Genomic DNA, 24,686 nt, shown 5'->3' with positions numbered 1-24,686 from the left:
CATAAACAGAAAATGAGATATTAGATACAACATTCTATTTCAGCTGGCTTTGCCAAGACAATTAACTAACCTCGCCTGTTGATATCATGGGGGAATGAACCGCTCAGTTGTTCATAGCCATTCAGTCAACGACTTCCAAGGCCCAACTCGGTCAATGTCCGAACAGTTTTCAGCATTAATATAGCGTAAGGTGCAAGATAGAGAACATTGGAACCTATTGATTTCATGATATGTTGTCCTAATAACGTTGGCTTGATTTTAGCATAGGTGCGACTTACAGAAGTATGAAGTTTAAGATAATGTATGCTTTGTATACTTACTACCTATAGTATAACTGTATATTAACATTAGAGCTTGATCTCTATTTTCTAATCTATTCAGATGTGAAGGTCTAAGTCCAAGTATGCAAACCAATTCTACTCATAATACCTTCTTGAAATTCTACCCCGACATCGACCTATCTCTGCATCAGGCGACTAAAACCCCTGGGAGACTTCAAGGAAGTCAAGCCGGAAGACTCACATCCACAATCAAATGTGTCGTGAGGCTGGCTCGTGCTGGCCCTCGGATGACAAGTAACTCACACTACTCGAGCTTGCAGTCAAGAAGACGGGAATACGAAGATGGGCATTTAAAATAGCAACTATCGCCCAGCCTAGTATCACCACATTCTTATGTCCAAGTCAGTTGAGGTTGTTCTATGTTCAGGTCTTGAGACGTGATTGGCGCTTTCAATCGACTGTATCTGTCAAACTAATGCATGAAAGTTATGCATTCCAAATATGTCGTGTATCCCAACATGCATTGGCTTTGGCTCATACTCAAACTCTAACATTGCGACTCTTGTCTCTGCAGACGAGGAAACCCGTTGGTCCGTGAACCCGAACCCAGCCTCAATCGGATCTCAATTTTGTGCGGGAGTCTGTGCGCTAGCAGGATACAGGTACGTGGTTTTCGTGGGTACGGTACGACATCAAGATGCAAATGCCGGCATAGAGCTCTTCGAAATGAGGCTTTTACTCTGATGAGGCTTGACAGTCAACGCTAAGGGCCTCCGGTGAGAAGTCCTTGATTCCTTATTGGTTCTGGTTGCTATGCCTGTCCTAGTCGTCGTGACTCCCGGGGAGTAGATCATCCGACCGTTGTCTCCAAGCCGCGGCAGTCCTTGGAGATGCGAAGCACTTACGACACGGGATCGGCGGGATGAATGTAACCGACCTAGTCCTTGTTACTTCGGGTTACACAGTAACCTACATCCTATACTTGGTCGGCCCGACTCCACCATTGACGAAGCATTCATAAGATCCGATAAACAACTAAATCAGAAGAACATGATATAAGTTCGAGATCTTCTTGGCACATAGTTTCTCGGGGATTATGTAGAACTTATGTTAAACGAAGTTAGCGAACTGATCATTTATGGGTATTTGCTTGTTATGTTGCAGCAGAAATCCACAAGGCCCAGTTATTCAAAGGCCCTCAGTATCCGCTGTTGATGCTCTTGTCCGGAGATCCTTCCTCAATGCTAACTGTACTAGGCCGAGACCGCGACTGAGGATTCCTCGTTGGTCCCTGCATATGACAAAAACGGCATGTCAAGTTGCACAAAGATTTAGACCACTCAAGGAGAAGCCTTGGCCGAGAGGAAGGAGGATATATTATATATTAAAGAGGATGAAGCTATACTTAAGAGCATATGTAAACATACTAGGCTTGGACAGACTAATTTGACCGCTGGTGTAGTTTTAGCGCAAAGTGATGTTGCTTATTGATCCTTTACGCATGGAGGTTCACTCAAGTCTGGGGAAACCCATTTCCAGATTTTCATAACAACCTTTGTTATTCTTATACCGATATCCTACAAAGCGCTAGCAGCGAGGGCAAAACTAGGCCCATCTGGCTGATCAGAAATGGAAGGTCGTGATACTATCATTAGCACGTAAGAACAGCGCTAATCATGCACATTTTGTCACCTGTTGTTCGATTTAGAGTTTCGGGACATGTTCAAGATTGTCCGGTGAATTACTCGTGTAAACACCCCGTGGCCTCTTCTGCTGTTCCTCATGACTCGCCATCACTCTCCTGTGCATCTGATCGATTATCGAAAGGGGTAGCTCTCCACTAAACCGCCAACGTGGACTCACGATGTGGGGGCTCAGATGGCGATATGACTATTCCCAGCTGAAAGCTTGACCTTGCGTTACGTATTGGCGGGGTGAAGTGTGAGCCCGGTCTCTGGATGGCCTGAGCATCGTCACATCTCAATGTGATAAGTGATCTAGGGCTCCGAGGTCTTGAACTACAGCGATTATGAATCAAAGACATGCAATAGGCTTATGAACGAGTTGAAAGACACGAGACACATGTTGGTGGCAATAGTAGTATCAATCTTGGCATTGTGAAATCCACTTTGACTTTTCTATCTACGAGTTTTGTTATCATCACAAACCCAATGTCACTCGTCTGACAATGAGTGAGGTGATGATACAGACGGTAGAGGGTCTTTTCCCAGGTTGAACTTATATTGTCACTTCTGATCGAGGAGGCTGCGAGTGGGAGTTGCTGTGTCCTAACTCGACGAAGCCATGGATGGATTAATTTGACCGCCTACGCAATAGAGCCACGAGAGGATGATGTTCAAAACTTCGAGACCTGTTGAGTAAGATGTTCAGCATAACCTGGAAAATCATCAGGACTAGAGGTGCAAAATCGATATATCTATCCATTGTCTATGAGGGCAGTTGTTGGTAAACTATTATTCACGTCTCACCAGCATGGATATACTTGTGGCTTCATAATGGAAGGGAAAGGGTAAAGGAATATAATCGTTACTCCGAATATAACGATCTCTATCAATTGTATCTCTATCAGGTCTAAGAAGCAAGAAAACATGGTAATAACGACGTGTCTTGAAATGTCTAAACTGGGATTACTTCCCTGGCAGCCCTTAGGTTCCTCCACTTGATTACTTTTCACTCCTCTCATCATCGTACATCACACTCAAACCTTAGCCTATCAAGCAGAGCGAGTGTAGCTCAGAGATTGACGATGACCGTGGCTATGAGCAGCCGATGCGTGGCTGTTGTGCGTTCTAGCCCTCCACATCTCCTCAGCCTCGTTCATGGCGTCATCTTCAGTCACAGCGACATGAAGTGACCTCATCTTCTGAAGGACGTTGGCAGCCTCTGCAGCGTACTCGCACTTCATCCGGATCTGGCGTCCGTACTTGTAGAAGAGGAAGGGAAAGGGGACACATGCCAGGGCAAGGAAGGCTGGGATGGAGCTAGCCCACTGAACTCCGAGGCCATCGTACATTTGTCTTGTGAACAGAGGAAAAGCGGCACCAAAAAGTGATCTCAGAGCAGAATTGGCTGCCATGATTGACGCAGCAAAGATGACGTCTGGACTTGGTTAGTGACGCTCAGATGGTGCGCGAGGAAGCACTTACAGGAGTCAATGAGATAGTTTAGGAGCGCCATGAAGACAAGCACAAGACCCCAGGCAAAGAATACAGTACCGATAATGGGGACGATCCAATGGATACTGGGAAAGGTTGTCCAGGCGAACCAGAACAGACCGATGGGAATGAGCAGAGAGCCCATAATGGCTGGTGGCAATCTATCCTCAGGTTCCATCGGGGCACCTCTCCTCCGAGCAGCACGAGCGTAACGCTTGTCTTCAAAAGCGAAGCTGATAATAGACAGAATAACACCGATAACAATACCAGTGAAGGCAAGGCCACCGATACCCTGGCTCCAGCCTCTCCCCTGCTGAAACACGATGGGAAACGCGGCAAAGCACATATACATGGTGCCGTAGATGATGGAGATATAGATGGAAGTGATGAAGACGATGGGCTCCTTGAACAGCAGCAGCCAAGGTCTGGTCAATGCGTTCTTGAGCTGGTGAGCAGCCGAGCTTGGTGGCTTGTCTGCGTCGAGAGTTGAGATGTACACTTTGCCCGTAAGCTTGGACATGTGCTGGGCGCGCTTGCGCAGGATGTACGGTGCGTATGTCTCTGGGATGAAGACGGTGCATGCAATCCAGGTGACGCCAGTGAAGGCGGCCATGAGCCCGTGGAGCCAACGCCAACCTGCAGTTTCGCCAAGAAAGCCTCCAGCGATAGGACCTGGAGAATTTTAGTTGCTTCTCGAATCAAGACAAAAGATGTGAACGTACCGATGGCTGGTCCCAGGAAAGGGGCTCCCGAGAACATGCACATAGCCAAGCCTCGCTCCGACTTGTCAAACATGTCCGCAATCAACGCCGGGGCATTCGAAAGAGGCGCAGAGCCAATAGATCCAGTCAAGAAACGCAAAACCAGCAAAGAAGCAATGGAACCTGCTCCGGCTGCCCCAGCACTGAATGCCGTTGCAACCATAAAGGTGAAGAAGAAGACCTTCTTGCGCCCGTAAAGCTCCGACAAGGGCGCCCAGACCAAAGGTCCAAACGTGAAACCCAGAACGTAGAGCGAGATTCCAAGCGTGGCGACTTCTTGAGAGATGCCAAACGCGCGAATGACTTGCTTGATACCGCCCGAGTACGCTGAACTAGCAAATGTAGTTGCGAGACATGCTAGAGATTGGAGGAGGACAAACGCCCACTTCTTCCATCGGGGGAGCAGCTGTGCATTTTGGGAATCGTCGGGGAGGAAGTTGATACGATACGGAGCTTGTGTTGTACCTTCTCCTGGGTAGTTTTGATCGATGAATGACTTGCTGATATGGTGCGCTTGACTATAAATTCGAGAGAGTCGAGGTGGTACTGTATGCTGATGCTCCTGTGTCTTTGGCTCGACGCTGGGTTCGTTGACATTGTTGTCATTGCCGATAGTGTCGTTGGCAATAGTCTCGGAGGACAGCGAGGGCGAACTGGGTTGAGGATCAATAGCCATAGTGAATGGGGGCTGTTTGTGATGTTTCTGACACAATCTCACAGACGCACGATTATGGCATCGTGACACCCATCTCTTAAAGGAGCGAATATTGGCTTTTGCTTTTTTCCATTGTTGGTTTAGGGGGGCGACACGTCGAGCGTGCGATATCGAATTGTCCGCGGTGTTTTGGAGTGGGATTATAGCCAGGCTTAGAAAGCAGACTCTGGGCTAGTTTAGTCCACGCAGACCACTCGGCGTGCTCCGGAACAGACGGCACGTTATTCCTGCAGGCGCCACAGTCGTAATTATAAGTGGACCACGGCAATATCATTGTCTCACTATATCACCGTCCAAAACCCCGCGGCATTTCACCCTTCTTCAACATCCAGCCAAACCCCGCACCGCCGTTCATCTCGGCATCTTACACGACAAACAAAAAATATCCACCGCATTTATTTTCGTTTATCTAATTCCCCAATGCCTCTGCCGTCTCGGGCCTCGTCTACGCCCAAGATTAGCAAGGCCTGCGTGCCGTGTAGAACGCGCAAGATCAAGTGCAATGCTGCTGTTGTTGGGCTTCCCTGCGGCAGCTGTGTTAGTAGAGAGTGCCCGGATGAGTGTGTCTTGTCAGCGCGGAAACGACGGACTGTGTGAGTTTTAATAACATTGATGAGTCAAGTTTTGAATTGAAAGTTGGTCGCTGATGCGTGTTTTAGAAAAGGACGTAATGCCGAAACGCCCAGGTCGCGGAAAAATATACCAGATACCAATGGTTCCGTTTTGTCGGTTAGTCACTGTCTCATCGCCTCCCTCGTACCACTCCAGTGATACGTCCTCTGTAGTTCACTGCCATGTGGCCTGTACCAAGCTGACAGTTGCATAAATTCATAGCCACGACAGCAACAGCTTCCAACAAATGTATCAAGACAAGCAACAGATAGTTCTCATTCTGATCCAGTAGAAGAGTCTATCCATGCAAGCCATACTGGCAGTTCTTTACGCAACGACACTCCCCACTCCAGGGATCGTCGTCCGCCAGGCCAGACCCAGGCAGATCTACTCTACCTTAATATTCTCCAAGATACAGTCAATGACACCTCGGCGGCTCAGACAGATGCAAGTGATCATCAGTCAAACGATGAACCAGACGACAGCTTCAACAGTCAAATACATCACTGGAACCCACCACCTCAGCTTGACGACGTTGACAACGAGTATCTTGCGAAGAAAAAGGTCTTTGAGCTTCCTCCTCCCCGATTCATGTAAGTCCATCTCACCACTACCAATGATATGAGCTAATGTTACTCCAGGGAGAACATAGTCAAAGCATACTTCGACTATGTACATCCTTTTGCACCCATCCTCAACAGAACAGATTTTATCCAGAGTTATCGCTCGGGGAGCTGTTGTCTTTTCTTGCTTCATGCTGTGGCAGCAGCTGCGAGTCTCTATGTCACCCATGATGTCTTGATTGGCTGCGGCTATCCAGATCGTTCAACGGCACAAGCATCTTTCTTCTCAAAGGCCAAACTCTTTCATGACTTTCACTGCCAGGGTGATCCACTCTCCATGTTGCAAGGATCCATGATTCTTGGTGCCATCATCCTGGATCATCCGTCTGACCGGGACTTTCAGTACTGGTTTCACAACTCAGTCCGCCGTGCTTCAAAGATGGGTGTACAAAATGCGTGAGTTGTGACTCCTTCACCGCCTTCGAACAATGGCATTGCTTACGTATATCAGTTGTCTTCGTGACGACGGATCTCAAAAGCTCTACAGACGAATCTGGTGGGTTTTACATGTGAGTTCCAGACCTTCACAATCTGAACGCCAGACTAACCCGGTGTAGAACAGAGATATCTTCCATTTCTTCATCAACACGCAGAACATGCGGCTGCTTGCTAATGCGCCTCCAATCAGACCCCTCACAGAGGCTGACTGGGAGACTGAAGACATTGAGCAATGGTCCGGAATCTTATCACCAATATCACAGGCCCAAAAGGTGTCCCTAATAGCTCAATGCGAGTTAGCTCAGATCTGTAAGTCTCGGCCCCCTTTAGCACCAACGGATCATCTGACATTCATCTCAGTCGGGAATGTCATGTCTGTCGTGACAAGTTCAACCCCATCTGCAGAAGAGATTCATAAGCGAATACTGCCACTTGATGCGTGGCGAACATCACTCCCCGAGCGGATGCAGCTCATGGCGTCTTTTGCAAATGGTGAGAAATATCATCTCGAAGCTCTGACTACCAGCTATCGCTTTGAGTGCATCATGTGTCGTTTGCTGCGTCGTGGGCGATGGCAAATGAGCGATGGCGGTTTGCGCGAGTGGGCGCAGCAACGCTTCAGATCAGCAATATTTGAGCTTGACACCATCGTTAAACGCGTCATGATCAACAACACGATTCAAAAGTTGCCAACCACTTTGTAAGTACTGCCTCTGATCCTTGCATCCCTGAACTTTCTGACCTTTTCTTTCTCAGCATTACTACTATTACTGCCCTTTTAGCCCTGCATATAGAGTCTGCGCTTGACGCTGCAGAGTCCAGCCTCATTCGCTCAATGGCTCGGATATCGGTTCAACACACCATGCTTGCACTTGACCAGATTCGCGATACTCCTGCTATCAAGAGAGCTCTGCCGGCATTCGAGATTGTCCTCTCCAAGAACAAGCTTTATCCAATGTCGACGAGCGATACTGAGCAAATCAGCACGATCCAGACCATCCCCCAAGACCAAACTTTAAGCGATGGGCAAATATTGCAACCGCCTCCAACAGATATGACTTTACCCCAGGATGATCAGTCATTCTTGTATGGGGACTTTATCGGGTTTGACTTTTTAGACCGTTGGCAAATGGAGCAATTAGATTTTACAGGCATTTACTAGGAAACAGTTCTAGATAATCTTTTTCTTACTTGAATTTAATATTTATTTAAACTTTATTTAATAACTTAATTAATATAAGCTTTTTAAATAATAAATTATTTTTTATATAACAATAAAAAGAGGATATTAAAATATCTTTAGTATATTATATTTCCTTAATTCTATAAATAAGATTATCTCGTTTTATAGCTACTAGTAATTACTTATATCTTTTTCTGGATTTAGGATCTGGCAATGTTATCAGGAAGTAGACATTCCAGGGTGTAGTCTGTTGTGCTCCAGGACCCGTTGCAAATCATTGGAAAAGTACATGGGTTCTCGCTTTATGTATCTAGCGATTTCTTCGGACCTGGCCCGAGGCCTGGTCAAGCTCAGTAGTATAAGGACCCTCCACCTATCTCGGGACGGTAGGTGCCGACCAGAATCTTAACCACGACGCCACTAACCACAGCTCTCTTTTCTCAAATAACAGCACGATCGCGACGTTAGCTACCGGTAACACTTGGTTTTAGCTGCGGAACCTCTTCGAAAGATCTGCTGGCTCAGATCAGAACACTGACGGAGCCCATTCGTTGGAGGTCGGATTGAGTGTTGCCGTATATATTGACTACCTTGGCAGTCGCCGCTCGGCACGTTACCAAGATATCCCAACCCTTAGATAGTTGGCACATTCCAGACCATCCAGGAAGCAAAAGCCATTAGACCTTATACACCACAGACCTTGTCAACCGTCCTCAAACTGCTACAGGAGGATATCATGCTTTCATTGCCAGATTGAAAGTTGGACTAAAGCTCTCTTCATTCACGCCTCCCAATCCGTTCAATTTACTTGGGGATGAAAGCCCAAACTGAAGGGCGAGCCGTCATACTAACACTTGTACGATGGAGATGAGCCAGAAGTCAAGACATCAAGCATACTCCCTGACCTCTGTCGTTATGATTCATGTCTTGATCCTGCAGAATATTTTTAGAATGCTGGGCTGGTGTTTGTCCATACCTTACTGTTATTAGTTGTATACATTGCTGACTTATTCAATTGACTCCATTATTGCCTTTAGCCTCCTATTGAGTCTTGGGGTGACACAATGCCCGTAGTTCAGCGGACAAAGTCATACTCGCCGGAAGCCGGAAAGACTGACTTCGGGCCGAAGAGAGAGGCGTTAGAATGATTTGAGTCCCACAAATTTGATTTTCTAGCTCGAATGAGAACTTTTCGAGCTGTTAAAGGGCGCGATTGACATTTGCTGCTGTATATATTTAATATCTTATTTATCCCACCTTTACGTCATCTTTTAAGCTCAACCGACTAAAAGACGATCTCTCCGCCAAATAGCACATTGGCCATTGATATATATCATGTCGGCTCCAAAGTTCACGCCCGTTGACTCACAGTCATATGACTCTACTTACGAGAGAGATTCGAGGCATGTCGAAGTTGACAATTACGTCAACTCACACCTTTTAAATAATGCAAAAGACTCGTACATCTCAGCAATGGATAAAATCTACCGCGATTCCGTTGCCGCCGGCCTCCCAGATATCGCCTGTTCTTCAGCACAGGCCAAGTTTCTCAAGCTACAAGTCCAGCTTTGCAATGCCACCAATGTTCTCGAAGTCGGTACACTAGGTGGTTACAGCGCGGCATGGATGGCATTAGCGGGGCCAACCGTTAAGGTAACGACGATAGAGATAAACAAGGAGTACGCTGCTGTGGCATCGGACAATCTTACAGGAGCGGGCTTAAAGGAACAAGTTGAGATCCTTCAGGGTGCTGGCCTCGACATTCTTCCGTTATTGGCGACCCAAGTTGAAACTGGAGAACGACCGCCGTTTGACTTTGTCTTTATCGATGCGAATAAGCAAGACAATCTCGCATACTTCAATCTGGCAGTCTGCATGACAAGTCCCAATACAGCTATCATCGTAGACAACGTTGTTCGGAACGGCAAGGTTGCTTCTGCCGATGAAGCTAAGAAAGATGATCGCGTCTTAGGCACTAGACAACTCATAGAAGCGATTGGGAAGGATGACCGTGTTGACGCAACGGTGATTCAAACAGTTGGGGAGAAGAACTACGATGGATTTCTCCTCGCCATTAAAAAATAAGATAGGGAAAGGGCAGTGTGGCTAGCTATATAAAAAAAATATATTAAACTTATAAAGTATATAAAGATGTGTTATTAAAAAAAAAAGCTTTATTTCTTAAAATAAAAAAGTTATATACTTAATTACTCTTTTTTTTAAGCTAGCTAAATAGGCAGAAACAGTTTTTACATAAGCAGCATTTATAATTTTGCATAATTGATCTCCACTGATCAACCTTAATTCATCCATTTCATGCAACCCTATCAATCACTAACCGCCCAAAGCCCATCGCGAAAGCGATAGCGAAACCATTCAGCAAAAGAACAACCGACAAAACTGCCACAATGCCCCCACGCTTAGGGTACAAAAAGTCTCGAAGGGGTTGCATGCGCTGTAAACAACGACGCGTCAAGGTGAGAACGGAGTACTCAGCACACGTCAATGCCGTCAGACTAATTACCCAGCCAGTGTGATGAGAAGCAGCCTTGCTCAGCGTGCGAGAGACACGGCTTATCCTGTGTCTACCAGGAACCCTCGGAAGTACGACGAGCGCGTTCAGCTGATAAAGTCCGTAGGTTGTTATCTATGTGGATATAAACAGACGCTGACTTGATTGATCACACAGACCGATGCCCTGAGACATGATCGTCAGAAAAGCTCGAATGCCAACTCGTCGATCGCGAGCCCTGATCCATTGCCGTACCTAGCCAAGTTCGTAACAGGCCAAGAGTCAATAGAGCAAAGTACTTGGCTCACGGATCTTGAGTTGATGCACCAGTATTCGACGTCTACTTACCTTACCCTTCCGCGAGCAGATGAGCTTCGGCAAATATGGCAGATTGAGCTACCCCGGCTATCGCTGAGCCATGTCTATCTTCTCCATCAAGTCTTGTCTGTATCTGCATTCCACTTGGCCTCCCTGCATCCAGATCGTCCAGACTACGCTATTTGTGCATCACAACACCAAAATAAGGCTATCGCCGGTCTTCGTTCAGCTGTCGCGTGCATCACTGAAGAGAGCTGCGTGGAGATCTTTTTATCATCCTCACTACTGGGCATTGGAGCGTTCGCTGGTCTCGGGGCTCACAATGCTGGTCAACAGCCTCGTATTGACGATCTTCTCGATGTTTTTGTGCTTATTCGGGGTATGAGTGACATTCTGAACAGATATGAGCCATTACTCAAAGAGAGCAGGATTGGACATCTGTTCGTCCTGGGAAGCCAGTCTGGCTCGACGCCTCTTCTTGACGCCACGCTCACACAGCTTCGACAAATTGCCATACCAGATGGCTTCGAAGATGAGGGAATCGCGATATGTCAAGACTCGATCGCATCAGCAATCACCTGGATAGAGAATCACATTGGAGCAACGACTAAGCCTGATGAGCGAATTGCCATGACTTGGTGTTTATCTGTCAGCTCGGAATTTCTGGATCTCATCAGGCAGCGACACCCTATTGCACTTTGTATCCTCGCGCACTATTGTGTCATTCTGGATCGAGTTGGAAGATCACAATGGTTCATGAGGAATTGGGGCAAGCCTGTGCTACAAGATATCCGGAACGAAATGGGACCTCGATGGTCGTCATTGCTGGAGTGGTGCTTGGGAGCAATTGAATGTGAGAAAAATGCTCAAGTTCATTGAATCTAAAGAGAGAGAAACCATCTAGATGTTGAACAAAAGGAAAGATGGCTGGAATACAAAAGCCAAACGAATGCATAGATAATTCCACAATAACTCCATCCATACAAGCCCAGGTAACTCCTTGAAAATCTTGTGACGCAGCCCTGGCCCCGTGCCTCTTTCAGGCTCTCAACCTTATCACGGCCGTCGTGTCGCTTCTTAGTGGCGATACGCGGTATCATCAGAGCGGAGAGTGCTAAGCGACTCATCCGTATTCTTCATCCTCGTCCCGCGGGGAAAGCCGTTCTTCTTGTAAAATCGCCAATCCAGATAGGTGACCACAGCAAGGTACTTGTAAATCGGGCTGATTTGTTAGTCGCGATCTGGTATTGATGCTGAGAAGGACATACCTCAAGAAACCAGCCAACACAAAGACAACCCAACCCAGCGCGCAGCTCGTTCCGACACAAAGCTGAGAGTTACCTCGAATCATCATAAACGCAACAGCTGCCCAGAAGACAACTTCCATGGCATTAAGGATGAAGTAAGCCTTGAGGCTGCTCCAGCGATGGAAGCGGAGAGAGTGCTCGGTGAGGATCTCGTAGGCCAGGATGATGAGGGACTTGGCCCCCTGAGAAGAAACATGTTAGATCTGAGGGATCGCGTGTCGGAAAATAGGCTTACCATGCCGAGACCCATAGTGGTGGAGCGACCTGGGGGCCGATTGGGCAAGATGAGTCGCACGCCTGAGAGGGTGATGACGGTAATGATCAAGGTGACTATAACAATCTGCAGGGGGATTTTGTTGCGGAGGGTGAAGAACGGCTCCATCTTCTTGAGAAATACAGGCATCATTTTGATGAAGTTTTTGAAGGTAGTGAAGAAAAAGAAACGGTCGCGCGATTACAATGGAATGAGGATGTTGAGGCTTGAGATAATGATCAAGCTGGATAGTGATGGAAGTACCAACATTTATAACATTAGCAATCGACTCAAGACAATCTGAATCAATAAGTCTCAACTTTATTAATTACGCGGCAGTTACCGTAGATTCTCATACACGTATTCGAAAAAACCTACAAAGTGCAAAAGAGAAACCGAGCTCTGAGGCTTAGAGACATAGCACAACCCGGAAAACCAGCCCTACTGGCACTATATTTAACCCGACCCAACCAAATAAGCTTGTTAGAATCTCAGGAACGTCAACAAAGCTCAGTGCTCAGTCTGGGCCCTTTTGATCGTCATTCTCTCATGAGGCAGCTGCTATTTGATTGGTTGAGGCGGCCTCGGTGCCGCTCTCGGTTTCGGTTTCGGTACCGGATTGTGCCGTTGGCTAGTGCCATCTGCGGCATGATTTCAAATTGCATTACGGCTCTGGGGTTGATCATTGCGCACGCTACGCGTGGCCGAGATGCTATAGAGTTTCACTTTAATCTAAACTTGGCCTCGTAGGGCCTTGAAATAACTATTAGTGGGTTGATCGCTTGTTCTGAGAAGCTCCGTCGATGCCGAACACATGAGCCTAATGGGCCATGGTCGAGCTTGCATTGAGCTAGTTAAATATCTTGTCTCCTGCTCTTCCTAGTGGAATGCTGCCAGGTTTTGTCACTTTTCTCATGTTCCCTTCCCTCCTGATGGACTCCAAAGACCGGCAGTTGTACCATGTCCCAGCAGGGTGAGAAGCTTCTTCGCCCTCTACAAGTCTTGTACTAACATGAAAAGTTCCCTACCACCACCAAGCTACTCAGAGGCAACTACAACAGATCCCCTCACATCAGATGGCTTTGTGTCTCCTATGACAACGACCTCAAGCCCAGTCGCCTTTAATGTCTCGGTGTCACCAATGGCCATGACGCCTATAAACTCTCGATCGACCGAGTCATTTACATTACCGCCCCTTACGGGAACGGATCTCGACTCTCGCAACCATAGTACACTCGAAGTAGCACACGCCCCTCGAGCTGACTCTGATTGCCTTCCACAAGCTGTCATGCACGATGCGCCCGAGCTTGCGCTTGTGGAATACGCTCATAATCGCGATAATTTACCTATGAGTGTAACGTCACAAACAGATACTGAATATGCTTCTGGCTTGGAAGTCATACCTGCTCCCCCAGTCTCAAATACTGTAACACCTCTGCATCTCCTTGGGGACCAACCCGAAGCCATCGATTGTCCGTTCTGTCTACGCCGAAGCGAAACAAGAGTGAAGAAGAAGCCGTCAAGCACAACTCAGTACGTGAAAGACGTCACCTCGACAGAGACTCCGCTAACAAATGACAGCCTACAAGCGGTTGCGCTACTGATGACAACAGTCTGTGGAGCAGTCGCTCCGTATATGGCAAAGTGGTCATTCGACATTGAACACATCTGCGACAACTGCCAAAATAGGGTCATGTACAAAGCGAAAGGGAAGGATATAAGGATTTGCAAAGCCCCGGAAGCCTGGAAGGAGGAGTCGAAGTACCCTGGTGTTAGTTCTAGTATGAGTCCGGTGACCCAGTGAGAGAAGCATCAAGGAATACTTGGTCCAAGTGAAGGGCTGGACTCCGAACTCTGTATAACCATGCGCACCTTATCAAGATGCCAGCTGATAGGCTCTTCTTCGATCACTATCTTTTAGCTACTTTATTGGCAGCATATAATGTAATCATATTATCAGTTTATGCATAGCATAGGCATTGAAAGGATGCTGGCATTTAAAATTGTCTAATGTCCATTCTTCCAATCTTCAATGCTCAAGTCATGTATGACTATGGAACAGCTGGTTCAAAGGCGGTTATATCGGCATCTTCTGCAAGCCATGACATGGCATTGAGGGCACTCGAAAATATAGTGCGGAAGAACGTCGCGACATTCCTCGCAGCGGTGACGACCACCACGGTAGTTCCAAGTTCTGTGCGTGCACTCATGATTCTGCATCAGATTCAATCTCTCCTGTTCAACACGTGCCTGCCGTGCCCTCGCGTTCAACTGGCCAACGTTGTCATCTCGGTTGACAATGTCATTGACTCTTCGCATCAGGCGCCTTTCTTCCCAATGGGGACACTTGCAACTCTTCCACTTCTTGCCGCAAATATAACAAAACTGTGCTTTACAAAGACAGGCTGCGCTCCAGATCAGTAACCTTGCAACATGCTCAACCTCCTCGGGACTTACTTATATGATAGCATCCATAGTTTAACTCAACCAGCCTTCGGCAGTTGAAGCACTGTTGCCAGCCATTTTGGTCCGCAAGCTGCAAGACTTGCTGCGAGGCGGTATCACTAGGACAGACACCGAGATGGTGTGGCCCCTTGCAGTGGATACAAGTCATCCGATTACACTTTGGACAAGTAGCTCTATCACCAGAGATGAAGGCTGGCGGTACAAATGTTGAGCAGGAAGGCTCGCTGCAGTAAGTCCGATTTGGGGTCTCGAATTCCAGCTTCTTTGCTTGGAACTGTCCGACAAGTTCTGGCGACAACCATCGGCCTTGTTTGATGGGAATGTTTTGGCCACAGCATCGCGGTGGAAATAGAGTCTCATCCTGCAGAGACGAACGAACCAAGCTAACGAGGCACTCTCGACAGTAATCGTGGGAACAAGGTGACTGAGACAATGCAAGAGGCGGGAAACGGTCGTTGCAGGCGATGCACTCCCGCGTCTGAGGCGGTTTTCTTGATGATGCCCAGCTTGACGACTCAGGTTGGCCCGACATTGAGTAGTCAAAGCCGCCTAGATTCATTGATCTCAGGATGTCGATCAAATCATCATCGTGCTCTTCCTCTACTCTTTGGAGTTTCTTCGCCTTCGCGGGATCCGATCTTGTTGCTGCAATGGGATCATTTGACAGTCTGACGGCATATTCACGATCCTTGGCAGCTTGCTCCTCCGCCAACTGAGCTTCTCTAATAAGCTGCCCATCCGACTCAACAGCTCTTGCGATGCTAAGGGCCAATGCTTGATCGGAGATCTGAGCTGCCATAAGCTCAAGCTCATGACGACAAGCTTCAAGAGCAAGATCGGAATCTGTCACTTGACCCTCGCGCTGCTTTCCCTTCCTGGACTGTTCCCATAGGCTTAGGTCCTGTTGTTGGAGCTGGAGGGCCAGCATTAACGACGAATTATCCATGCTGACACAGAGGTAAGAATTTGTGATAAGAAGTAAAACTGATAAAACCCACGTAAGATGAATGAAAGTACTGGTTACATGTTCGCAACAGAGAGAAAGGAACACATGTTGGGTGGCACAGGAATCTGGTGGGCCTCCCAAGTACCCCGCCCTCACAAATTCGAAGCCACCAACATGTTGCAGTAACAAGATAAAGGTCGCTGAGACCGCTATTGGCTGATTGGTTCAATATGAAACCCGTCGCTGGATTTCTTCTTGAGATCTCAACGAGCACCTTACGATCCTGTGGTAGGACTACACCGTCTCTGCGAATCAGCGACAGCCCCCTCAAACGAAGCAATGAAATAAGTCTTTTACTGGTAAAGATACATGCTATGACGCATCGGCTCTGCAGCAGGCATTGATGTACGGAAGATTAATTGCCAGAGGACCGTTGTTGCATAAATATGTACAAATTCACAAATATCCTACTGCTTCAATAACCCAAAAATGGTGAGTCAGATCTCATTGCATTTGTCCATTGGCCTGAACAGCTCAACCTGCCAGTTTTGGCTCGTAGGACCAAAGATATCAGTAACAGGCTTAGTAATAGTAAGACGGCTGGCTAAGTACATATGCAACAACGATGACAAGAAACCTCCCTCCACTTCGACCTCACAACACCATCAAGACGCTCATAGGAGGTCCACTTGCCACTCCTGGCTGGTAAGTCCGAAGTTCTTCGTGACTGGCTTGATAACAGTCTTCTTGCAGCCCTTGTTCAACTTGACCTTGTTGAAACGGTCCGCGATCCAGGGAAAGAAGTCAGCCTGGGAAACTGAAAGAGCAAGACCATGATCCGTCTTATGGTAAAGTCTATACTCAGCAGTCGACTCGGGATGCTTCTTGCAAGTGGCATTGAAGTCCTCTTCAGCATACTCAGCGTATGTTAGAATGTCATCATCTCCCTGGATAACAAGCATGGGTGCTGCGAGAGGGTGTTCTCCAGCGCCGTTGTAACGCTTCTGCCAGTCAATAAAGTCGGGATGCTCAACCCAGCTAGTGTTCTTGTATAGCTGTTTCACGGTAAGGCTACCATAGAGTGTGCCTCCTGTGTTAATACAACCCTGGTCTGCAAGGGCGATGCGGCTGAGGACAATGTCCGTGGCGTAGTCTTCAACCTTGATGGAGGGGTAGAGGCGTGAGATGGATTGGAGGAGGAAGATAGACACAACATCGCCAGCTGGACCATCTTTTGCCCGTCGGAAGGACTCGGGAATGAGCTTGATGGGCTGGAGAGCTGGGGCGATTGCCACAGCACCGAGGAAGCCACCAGTGGCCTTGCTGGGCTTGGCCTCTCGTTCGTCAGTTCTCCAGGCAGTCATACCACCTTCACTATGTCCGATGACGACCCATTCCTTGGTGATGCGCTTTCCAAGGGCTGTTCGTGCAGCCTGGAGTCCAAAGCTGACATCTCCAGCATGAAGTGCGCCAGATTCATACATGAAGCCCTGAGGAATATCACTGCCTTGACCAGCATAGTCGGGGGCAATGACAACATAGCCTTGCTGCACAAGAGCAAAGGGTCCAGTCCACTCATAGTACAGAGCCCGGTGATTTGACGGCGCACATTGACGCGTGCCACCAGCAGTTCCATGGGTCCAGACAAGTGTTCTGAAAGGCTTGTCATTTCCAAGAGGGTTCGAGTAAGGCATCAAGACGAATCCAGTGGCAGGAATTGGCTTTCCATCAATGTCTTCGGTCATATAAAAGAACCGAGACATGGATACTCCGCCAGGAAGGGTCCACCTCTTGGATGCTTGATCAGCGGGAATATCTTCCCACTTGACAAGATCACCAGCAGAGTAATCAGAGAGATTGGATGGGTTGGAGTAAAAGTCATCTGTTGAGACGTTCTGGTTGACCCAGCGGTTGGTCTCAACAGAGAGAGCCTTGCGGTATGCAAGTTGGCAGGCAACGTCGCAATGGTTAGGCTGGAGGGGTTCTTGAGCAGCGGCAGCAACGAGAGCGCCTGAGACAAGGATATTCGTGATAAACTTTGATAACATGGTGGCGGTCTGACTGTGAAAACTCAATCGAAAATGTAACTGTTGTTTGAGTTTATGATAAAAGTTATTTTCATCGCGAGTGGATGGTCTTATTTATACTCTAGCAACTGTTTATTCCCATGCAAACTCTCCCCACTGTAATTGCCGTTGTCTATGCCCGCTAGTACCATCGATGCCTCCGTTAGAGTTCAAGAACTATGGGGTAGTGCTACTACATCAGGAAGTTGGAGGCCCTGGAATAATCACAGAAGCTTCTGATACGGTCAATCGTATAAACAGCCCCCACGCTTGTTGATAGCATTGGCCCATCCGGTGATGAACTCTAATGTGCTGCCCCGCCTTTTATCTGGTGAGCCTCTTATGCTTAATCCTGGCCCGGGCTGTGTGTAATATGCGAGGTTCCCCTCAGAAAGAGGAGATTCACGAGGATCATCCTAGCTTCGTGCAGATCTCCCATGATTCTTGGCGTTGTTTGCGCGGAAGAGCTAGACTAAATTGAGCAGTTGTAGGCGCTCTCGCTTAGCGGTAAGCCCAAAAATGGTTGGTTACGTATCTTGGCAGCCCACAAGCTCATCTAACCTATACAAGAGTGATACGAATTCGGGCATTGATTGAGAAGTAAATATGGCGTGAATCTCATGTGAGTCAAGCTCACTCTTGCTGTTATCTTCAATCGATTCGAGAAGTTCTATATGGTATGAGCTGGCTATGGAATCAAAAGCATGGGACTATCGTACGTCCAGTATTGGCGTAGCCTACAGTGTAATTTTCCCCTGTCAATAAGGGAAAGTGAAATATTGGTAATTATATCACATGGATTAAGATAAACGCCAACTCCATTGCATAGTTCTCGAATCCCGTGGCTCGATCAAATACGACAAATGTTTGCGATAGGTTATCTCGTAAATTTCTCCAAATTGATCAAGTGGCTTAGATGTTATCATGGTAAAAGTAAGCAAGCTTTGACGAGTTCCAGGAGTCGTTTGCGTTGACATCAAGCAGAAACTTCAAGGCGAGCAGAGGGGCATGCAGTCTAGAACCAGCTACAAAAACTTGGTCTAGACAACTGACTCGCCTCAGCAACAAATAACCGTGGCTAATTTACAAATACACAAGAGATCATTTATTATGGAAACCAACTAGAGCACTACTTATGAACACAGTTATCACTCAATCCACAGCCCGTCGAAAGCTGGGCCGTCTTCAGCTTATGCTTCTTCTTGGAACCTCCAACACAAGGACAACCCTTCTTGTGGACCTTCTCGCCCTTTTCATCAACCTCACCCTTTCCAGATCCTTCACCAGCACAAATGCAGACGGTAGAAGCGAAAGCACCTCCTTCTGTGCTAGGACCTTGAGGCTGATACCACGGAGGACAGAAATCAGGAAGCGTAGGCATCGTCTTGACTCTACCGTATTCATTGGTGCCAACCTTGTAGTCCGACTCGCCAAAGCCGTCGAAGCGAATCTTCCATGTCATGGGGAAGGGAACGAACTCATCCCAAGTTGGGGTGAGATACGTGTCACTCTGCGGCCGCAGATCGCCTTCGGTAACAATATCCTCTGCCTCTCCTGGGCCTTTCAGCTTCTCGGCCTGTTTCTGAATCCAGCTGACTCGTCCAGGAGCCATGTAATTGGCGTAACCCTCGGGAGTAGAGTCAAGATTGATCCTCTTAAGCTTGCCCTGTGCATCGTGACCACGACGAGGGTTCTTCATCTGAGCGACGAACTTGATCATCGAGGTGAGAGAGATGGTGACAATACGTCGGGGTGCAAAGACGCCAAACTTGTCAGCGATGTTGAGCTGGGCCAGTAAGAGCTGCCGTTTCTCTGGGCTGTTCTTTACATCTTCTTCGTCGCCGGCCTTGGCCTGTAAAGACTGATTAGTCCGTACTCTTGACAAGCAGGTGGTGGGTGACATCAACTTACAAGATCGAGGATAACAGCATCGCCTTTCTTGATAGTAACCTGTTTTCCTCCTTCCACACCAGCAAAGTTATATTTGCCCTCTTCAAGAGCCTTGCGAACAATGGGCTGTCGAACTGTGATTCGTGCCATTGTCTGGACCATCCTCTCAAGATGCTCATCAGCGTTTGGCTTATCACTGAAGACGCACTCCTGGACTTGAATCCATTGTGGCCGGGTGTCATGACGCAGGCCTAGCATGAAATGTGGACGACCATCAGCCGCTGCATAAAGATCCTTCATGTAGCCATCCAGCGTAGCAGTGAACTGGCGGTGGTTAGCGTGACACACATGATGATGAACCAGATATTGTCGTAACTTACCGAGACGACTGCATTGTAAGCAAAGTCAAGACAAATGAGAAGAAGAATAGCAGCCGCTTTCTTCTGTTCCTTCTCATAGCCTAAAACCTGCTTCGCCACAAAAACTCCAAGATCATGCATAGCATTAGTCTCCTTCTTACCAAACAGCGCCCTGGTGATGTCCCACTGTCCTGCCTCCCAGATGGTACCTCTCTGGGTAAGCTCGATGAGCTTCTTCATCGAAGCCTTGAAAGCTTCACGACGCTGTAACCACTTGGTCTCGTCAGCGTTGTACGAGAGGAAGATCTGGCAGTTTGTGATGTGCTGATAAATCTCGTTCTCGCTGTACGTGTCCTTGGACTCGGTAGGGTCCTTGAAGAGCTTGTTGCCGAAGCCGAGGAAATCGGCGACATATCGGGTGACAACAGGGATGGCAAAGCTGTGAAGGGTCAGTTGGGTCTGGCGGTCGAACGGTAGAAGTAAACTTACTCTCGAGTAGCATCGATCTGGAAAGTCGAGTTGGTCATAGAGATCGACTCTCTCTTGACAATATGTCTCATTTGATCGTCAAGATACTTCTTCAAGTCTGCCTCCACATCCTTGACGTAATCGTCAATCGCGGGTGTGTATTGGGGGTCGAGCTTCCCATTCACCGTGGTCAACACGTCTCTGACTACTGGAGGCAGGTTTGCCTTGTAGTAAAACGCGGAGTTTGTGAAGTTTTTGGCCTTCTCGCCCTGCAAGATGATCTTGATGTCATCGAACTTGCTGAGATATAACGGCTTCTCGGGCTTCTGCACTGGAGCAGCGACAGCGACCTTCGGGTGATCAACCGTCTCCTTGAACCAGTCTCCATAGCCTTGAGCCTCGGCATATTTGCCGTTCTGCTCGGCTGTGTAGAAAGGATGGAAGAAACGGATGGTGTTGGACGGGAACCAGCCTGGGAAAGCACGTTGAAGGAGACGGTGGAAGACTGAACTCTTGCAGATCTCGTTGTTGGGGGTGACTTCTTTCATACCCCAGGACGTCAAAGAGTTGGTGTTCCAGTCAACGGTGTAGAAGCGATCAGATCGGACAAGGGTAATGGCATCGGAGAAGATGGCTGACCAAAGAGCAGAGCTGGACTCACTGGGACCGGGGTCCAGACCCATGTACTCATCAGACTCGCAAAAGATACCAGGATAGAGCTCGATCTTGTCGGGGTGCTCATAAAGATCTCGGAGCGCATTCTGGATCTCAGCGTTCTTTGTGACGCTCTCAAAAGACTGGTGTCTGGGCAGGCCAAAGAAGTCTCGGAAGTCATTCAGAGTTCCGCACTCCCATCGACGAGCTTGAAGGATACCCATGATCTCAACCGATTTGAGACACTTGGGAACGTTGCGAGGACCAAAGTTGGAGATGGGGTCATCCATGGCTGAAGTAAGCTCCTTGAGCATCTGGCTGTCATCGAAGAGGTTGGTGATGGGGTTGCGAGTGAAATGCCTAGACTCGGTGACCTTCTCCGCGCTGACATTGTTGGAAGCACCGTTGAGAGCGATACCACTGTCCGAAGTGTTGCCTGAAGAGCCAGCCCCAGCCGCAGGTGCCGGGTCCTCATCAGGGATACCAAAGGTTACCTCCCATGGCTCAGGCTCCCTCTTACCATACTTATGATCCTCAGCAGCCTTCTGCTTAACAGCAGCCATGGTACCCAGAAACTCAGGAAGAGAAGTATTACTGGGGTCCCTGAAGTGTAAAACATTCTTCATAAAGTCCTCAGTGTATTTCTCATCCTTGAGAGAGATGGCACAATGGAAGCGGTAGAGAAGGTTGAACTCGACTGTGACCTGGTTACCAATACCACGGCTCGTCTTCTTCTGATCAAAGTCGGCGCGAGGATCAAGCGTGAAGTTGGTGTCGAACTGGTGGAAGCCCATGAGCGCTCTCAGATAGTCGTGGACTGAGATCTGAATGTACATGCCGCAGGTGATGAGTCGGGCTGTGTTGAAGAGGTCATCGTCTTGTTTGTTCCAGGCTGCTTCCCAGGCCTCTTTGAACTCATCACATGCCGCTTCGAAGTCCTTAGCTGCTTGGGGATCGCGATCCTTGAGCTTCAAAGTCTTCTTCTTGAGTAGAAGCTTGAGATCGTTGGTCAGGTCTTCCAACTCTTGGTTCAGCTTAGACTTGTTGAACTTCTCAATCTCTTCCAGAGCATCTTGTCGCTTTTTCTCGGCTTCCTCTCGCTTCTCCTTCTCCTTTTCTGTCTCATGGGGTGTCTTGGGGGGAGCGTAAGGTGCATCGCCAGGCCTAGCTGCGCGGACATCTCTCCAGAGTTTCTCGTACTTCTTACACTTCTCCTTAACATCGTCATCCAATGGAAGCTTTTGGCCGTACTGGTCCTTCTCAGGAAGATGCTCCATGATCAGAGAGACCAGTTTGGTCTTCTCGTACATGGCTGGAACCCTGAAGCGGCCATTCTCGTTGATACGGAGAAGTTGTCTTGCAGCATAGTTATGATAGCGGTTATACATAACGAGCATGATGCAGACGCCAGGTGGCTGTCGAAGTAGACGGTCCTCAGCAAACGTATCGGGCTTCAAGAGACCAAGCTTGAACTTGTCATCTCGGACCTTGCGCTGCATCTCTGTGGTGTATCCATAGAGTGGGGACAGGTCAAGATACGACGAGCTATCGGAGATATTCTTGTCGTTGTCGTTGGTTCTGAAGATGTCATGGATAATGATGGTTGCGTGATAGATGAGCATGGCAGAGAGTCCAGACTTGCTCTCTCGGCCGCCTTCCTCTCGTGCCATGAGCTTGTCAAAGAGATCAGAGGGATCAGGAAGAGCTCCCAATGGTGCGGTCTTTGACGGAACAGTCTTGGCATATGGAGCACCAGCTTGACCGAGATGAGGATTCATGGCGCTGTTGAACTTGCCATCAGCAGTTCTATACTGGAATGCATCTCCAAGGTATGTCAAAGGCGCTGAAGGAATTAGCCTCAGTCATCAACCTCTCTGCGGCTTGTGTAGACTTACGGTGCAGCATCTTGTCGTACTTGTCTTTGACTTGGCCATCGATTAACTTTTGGCGTTGAACACTGTAGTCAGAAAGACTGCCAGCGATAGTCGCAAGACTCTGTCCCTACGCATTGTCAGTACACAAAGTAAAAAATACAGAGCCAACCTACATCAAGTCCAGTGCCTTTAATGATGCCATCTGCCGTTCTCTTCAAGGCGGGCCAGTTGCTTGACTTGGAGAACACGGATTTGACATCTTCCCATAAGCCAACCTTGGGGGCAATGGGGTTCTACAGACGTTAGCAAGCATAATACAATTTGGTAGTGATCCATACTCCAATCAGTTTGTCGCCGTGATACTTGGCATATTTCTCTGCTTCTTTCTTGTTTCTGAGCTGCAGCGTGAGCTGCATCAGATCCTCATCCTGCTTACTCATCACAGGCTCATGTGAGCGCTGAGAGTGGCCGTTCATGATGACGGTGAGGAGTGTTCTGCCGTATTGTTAAAAGAACACGAGCAGGGGAGAGGAGGAGGTTCACTTGGTAAAAGTGACTTATCCACACTCTTTTGAACTGACGGCCAGGAGATGATAATGAAATGAGATAGTGTGAAGTAAACAGAATTATTGCGATGCTTCCCTTGAACTGGTGCAGCCTGGGGGCCTATTATCAGTCAATGCAGATTGGGCATCCGCGTCGAGATTGGAAATGCACTGTGAAGACAAACTATCGATCAGACCCTGCCTCGCTTACTCCGGTCTATCAGAGACAATTCTCGGGCATTGTTATCCATGTCTCGGCATCTGCAACGCCAAGAATATCTCAATCATTGTGTTTCTGGCGCATCCCCGCTCAACTCTCGAGCTGACGAACCTTGCATGCCGCGTGGCTGACATTCGTGGCCCGCTCATTCGTCATCGTAACATTTCTTAGTCCGCCGCTATTGATTTCATGCATTTGCTACTTCAGCAATCACAAAAGAACTAGTTCTTCAGTAGACCAAGAGAAACGGCTAGGTCAGATCATTGGAGGGAAAGTTCAGAGCTGAACTTGAACACGCACACGAGCAGCGGATATCACGGCTTTAACCCAATGCCGTATCATTATCACATTCCCCGCTCAGCCGCTTGTAAATCCATCCACTGAACTCTCCACACGGCCCGTTGCGGCTGGCTGACCGCTAACGGGTCTAAAATAGCGCCTTTTCCAAAGTGCTCAGGCCACCTCCGGAGCTGAAAACGCGCATCGTTAGCAGTTGGTGAGATCAGCAACATCACATTCCTCTTCCCGCTGTTACAGGGCCCCCAAACGTCCCGTGGCGGGAGCAGTCATAGCTGTGCTGTGCACTAATGCGCCAAGGACTATCCCATAACCCGGTTATCAACCGGTCAAGTATCTGGCGCTTATCATGATGCTGTCGCTCCCTGCCAGTACCCTGCGCTGGTGGAGTAGCTTTTCCCAACTGGGTGAGTACGTTGCCAGTTTCAGCAAGCCACAAGACATAAGCAGTAATGCAACTCTCGCATTTGGCTCTTTCCCGTCCCCCACGTACATCCGATGTCTCGAACTCTGACTTCAGTAGTGCGGTTGATCAAGGGACTATTGGAAATGCTCAGCGCTCAACTGGCCGCCACAAATACGACGCTACAGGTCTGGACCCCAGTGCAATCAACCTGGATACTATTGGTTAATGACAAGTGAAGCTCACCAGTGACCCTGTAGCTTCTTCTCTTCATAGTATAACAGCTCATCTTGATTCAAGGAACGGCAATCCCACGTCC

The 24,686-nt window shown here is 48.2% G+C and overlaps 7 protein-coding genes across 7 annotated transcripts; 2 read left to right on the top strand and 5 right to left on the bottom strand.

Annotated features, from left to right (window-relative positions):
- Nucleotides 1-3,015: 3,015 nt before the first annotated feature.
- On the bottom strand, nt 3,016-4,894 carry FUB11 (Efflux pump fub11; the record flags this gene model as incomplete). Its single annotated transcript, XM_044821153.1, has 3 exons — nt 3,016-3,401; nt 3,449-4,129; nt 4,180-4,894. The coding sequence occupies 3 exons, from the start codon at nt 4,892-4,894 to the stop codon at nt 3,016-3,018; spliced, it is 1,782 nt and encodes a 593-aa protein (XP_044685453.1).
- Nucleotides 4,895-5,353: 459 nt separating this feature from the next.
- FUB12 (Fusaric acid cluster transcription factor fub12) lies at nt 5,354-7,768 on the top strand (the record flags this gene model as incomplete). The annotated part of the gene is made up of 8 exons (XM_044821152.1): nt 5,354-5,526; nt 5,593-5,662; nt 5,768-6,138; nt 6,187-6,564; nt 6,620-6,677; nt 6,726-6,915; nt 6,967-7,306; nt 7,363-7,768. The coding sequence occupies 8 exons, from the start codon at nt 5,354-5,356 to the stop codon at nt 7,766-7,768; spliced, it is 1,986 nt and encodes a 661-aa protein (XP_044685452.1).
- A 1,494-nt stretch (nt 7,769-9,262) lies between these two features.
- On the top strand, nt 9,263-9,874 carry J7337_003435 (uncharacterized protein; the record flags this gene model as incomplete). Its single annotated transcript, XM_044821151.1, has 1 exon — nt 9,263-9,874. The coding sequence occupies one exon, from the start codon at nt 9,263-9,265 to the stop codon at nt 9,872-9,874; it is 612 nt and encodes a 203-aa protein (XP_044685451.1).
- A 1,822-nt stretch (nt 9,875-11,696) lies between these two features.
- On the bottom strand, nt 11,697-12,332 carry J7337_003434 (uncharacterized protein; the record flags this gene model as incomplete). The annotated part of the gene is made up of 3 exons (XM_044821150.1): nt 11,697-11,841; nt 11,888-12,108; nt 12,162-12,332. 3 exons carry the CDS (start codon nt 12,330-12,332, stop codon nt 11,697-11,699), a joined length of 537 nt encoding a protein of 178 aa, XP_044685450.1.
- A 2,897-nt stretch (nt 12,333-15,229) lies between these two features.
- J7337_003433 (uncharacterized protein) lies at nt 15,230-15,591 on the bottom strand (the record flags this gene model as incomplete). Its single annotated transcript, XM_044821149.1, has 2 exons — nt 15,230-15,290; nt 15,311-15,591. The coding sequence occupies 2 exons, from the start codon at nt 15,589-15,591 to the stop codon at nt 15,230-15,232; spliced, it is 342 nt and encodes a 113-aa protein (XP_044685449.1).
- Nucleotides 15,592-16,265: 674 nt separating this feature from the next.
- On the bottom strand, nt 16,266-17,639 carry J7337_003432 (uncharacterized protein; the record flags this gene model as incomplete). The annotated part of the gene is made up of 1 exon (XM_044821148.1): nt 16,266-17,639. One exon carries the CDS (start codon nt 17,637-17,639, stop codon nt 16,266-16,268), a length of 1,374 nt encoding a protein of 457 aa, XP_044685448.1.
- Nucleotides 17,640-18,786: 1,147 nt separating this feature from the next.
- Nucleotides 18,787-23,378, bottom strand: J7337_003431 (uncharacterized protein; the record flags this gene model as incomplete). The annotated part of the gene is made up of 7 exons (XM_044821147.1): nt 18,787-19,509; nt 19,569-19,871; nt 19,928-20,345; nt 20,396-22,871; nt 22,924-23,029; nt 23,076-23,195; nt 23,241-23,378. 7 exons carry the CDS (start codon nt 23,376-23,378, stop codon nt 18,787-18,789), a joined length of 4,284 nt encoding a protein of 1,427 aa, XP_044685447.1.
- Between the last annotated feature and the right edge of the window lie 1,308 nt (nt 23,379-24,686).

This window comes from Fusarium musae, chromosome 2, assembly GCF_019915245.1.
Source record: "Fusarium musae strain F31 chromosome 2, whole genome shotgun sequence".
NCBI classification, from domain to species: Eukaryota; Fungi; Ascomycota; class Sordariomycetes; order Hypocreales; family Nectriaceae; genus Fusarium; species Fusarium musae.
The sequence above is the reverse complement of the archived record's forward strand: the minus strand, read 5'-3'. Positions and strand labels throughout refer to the sequence as shown.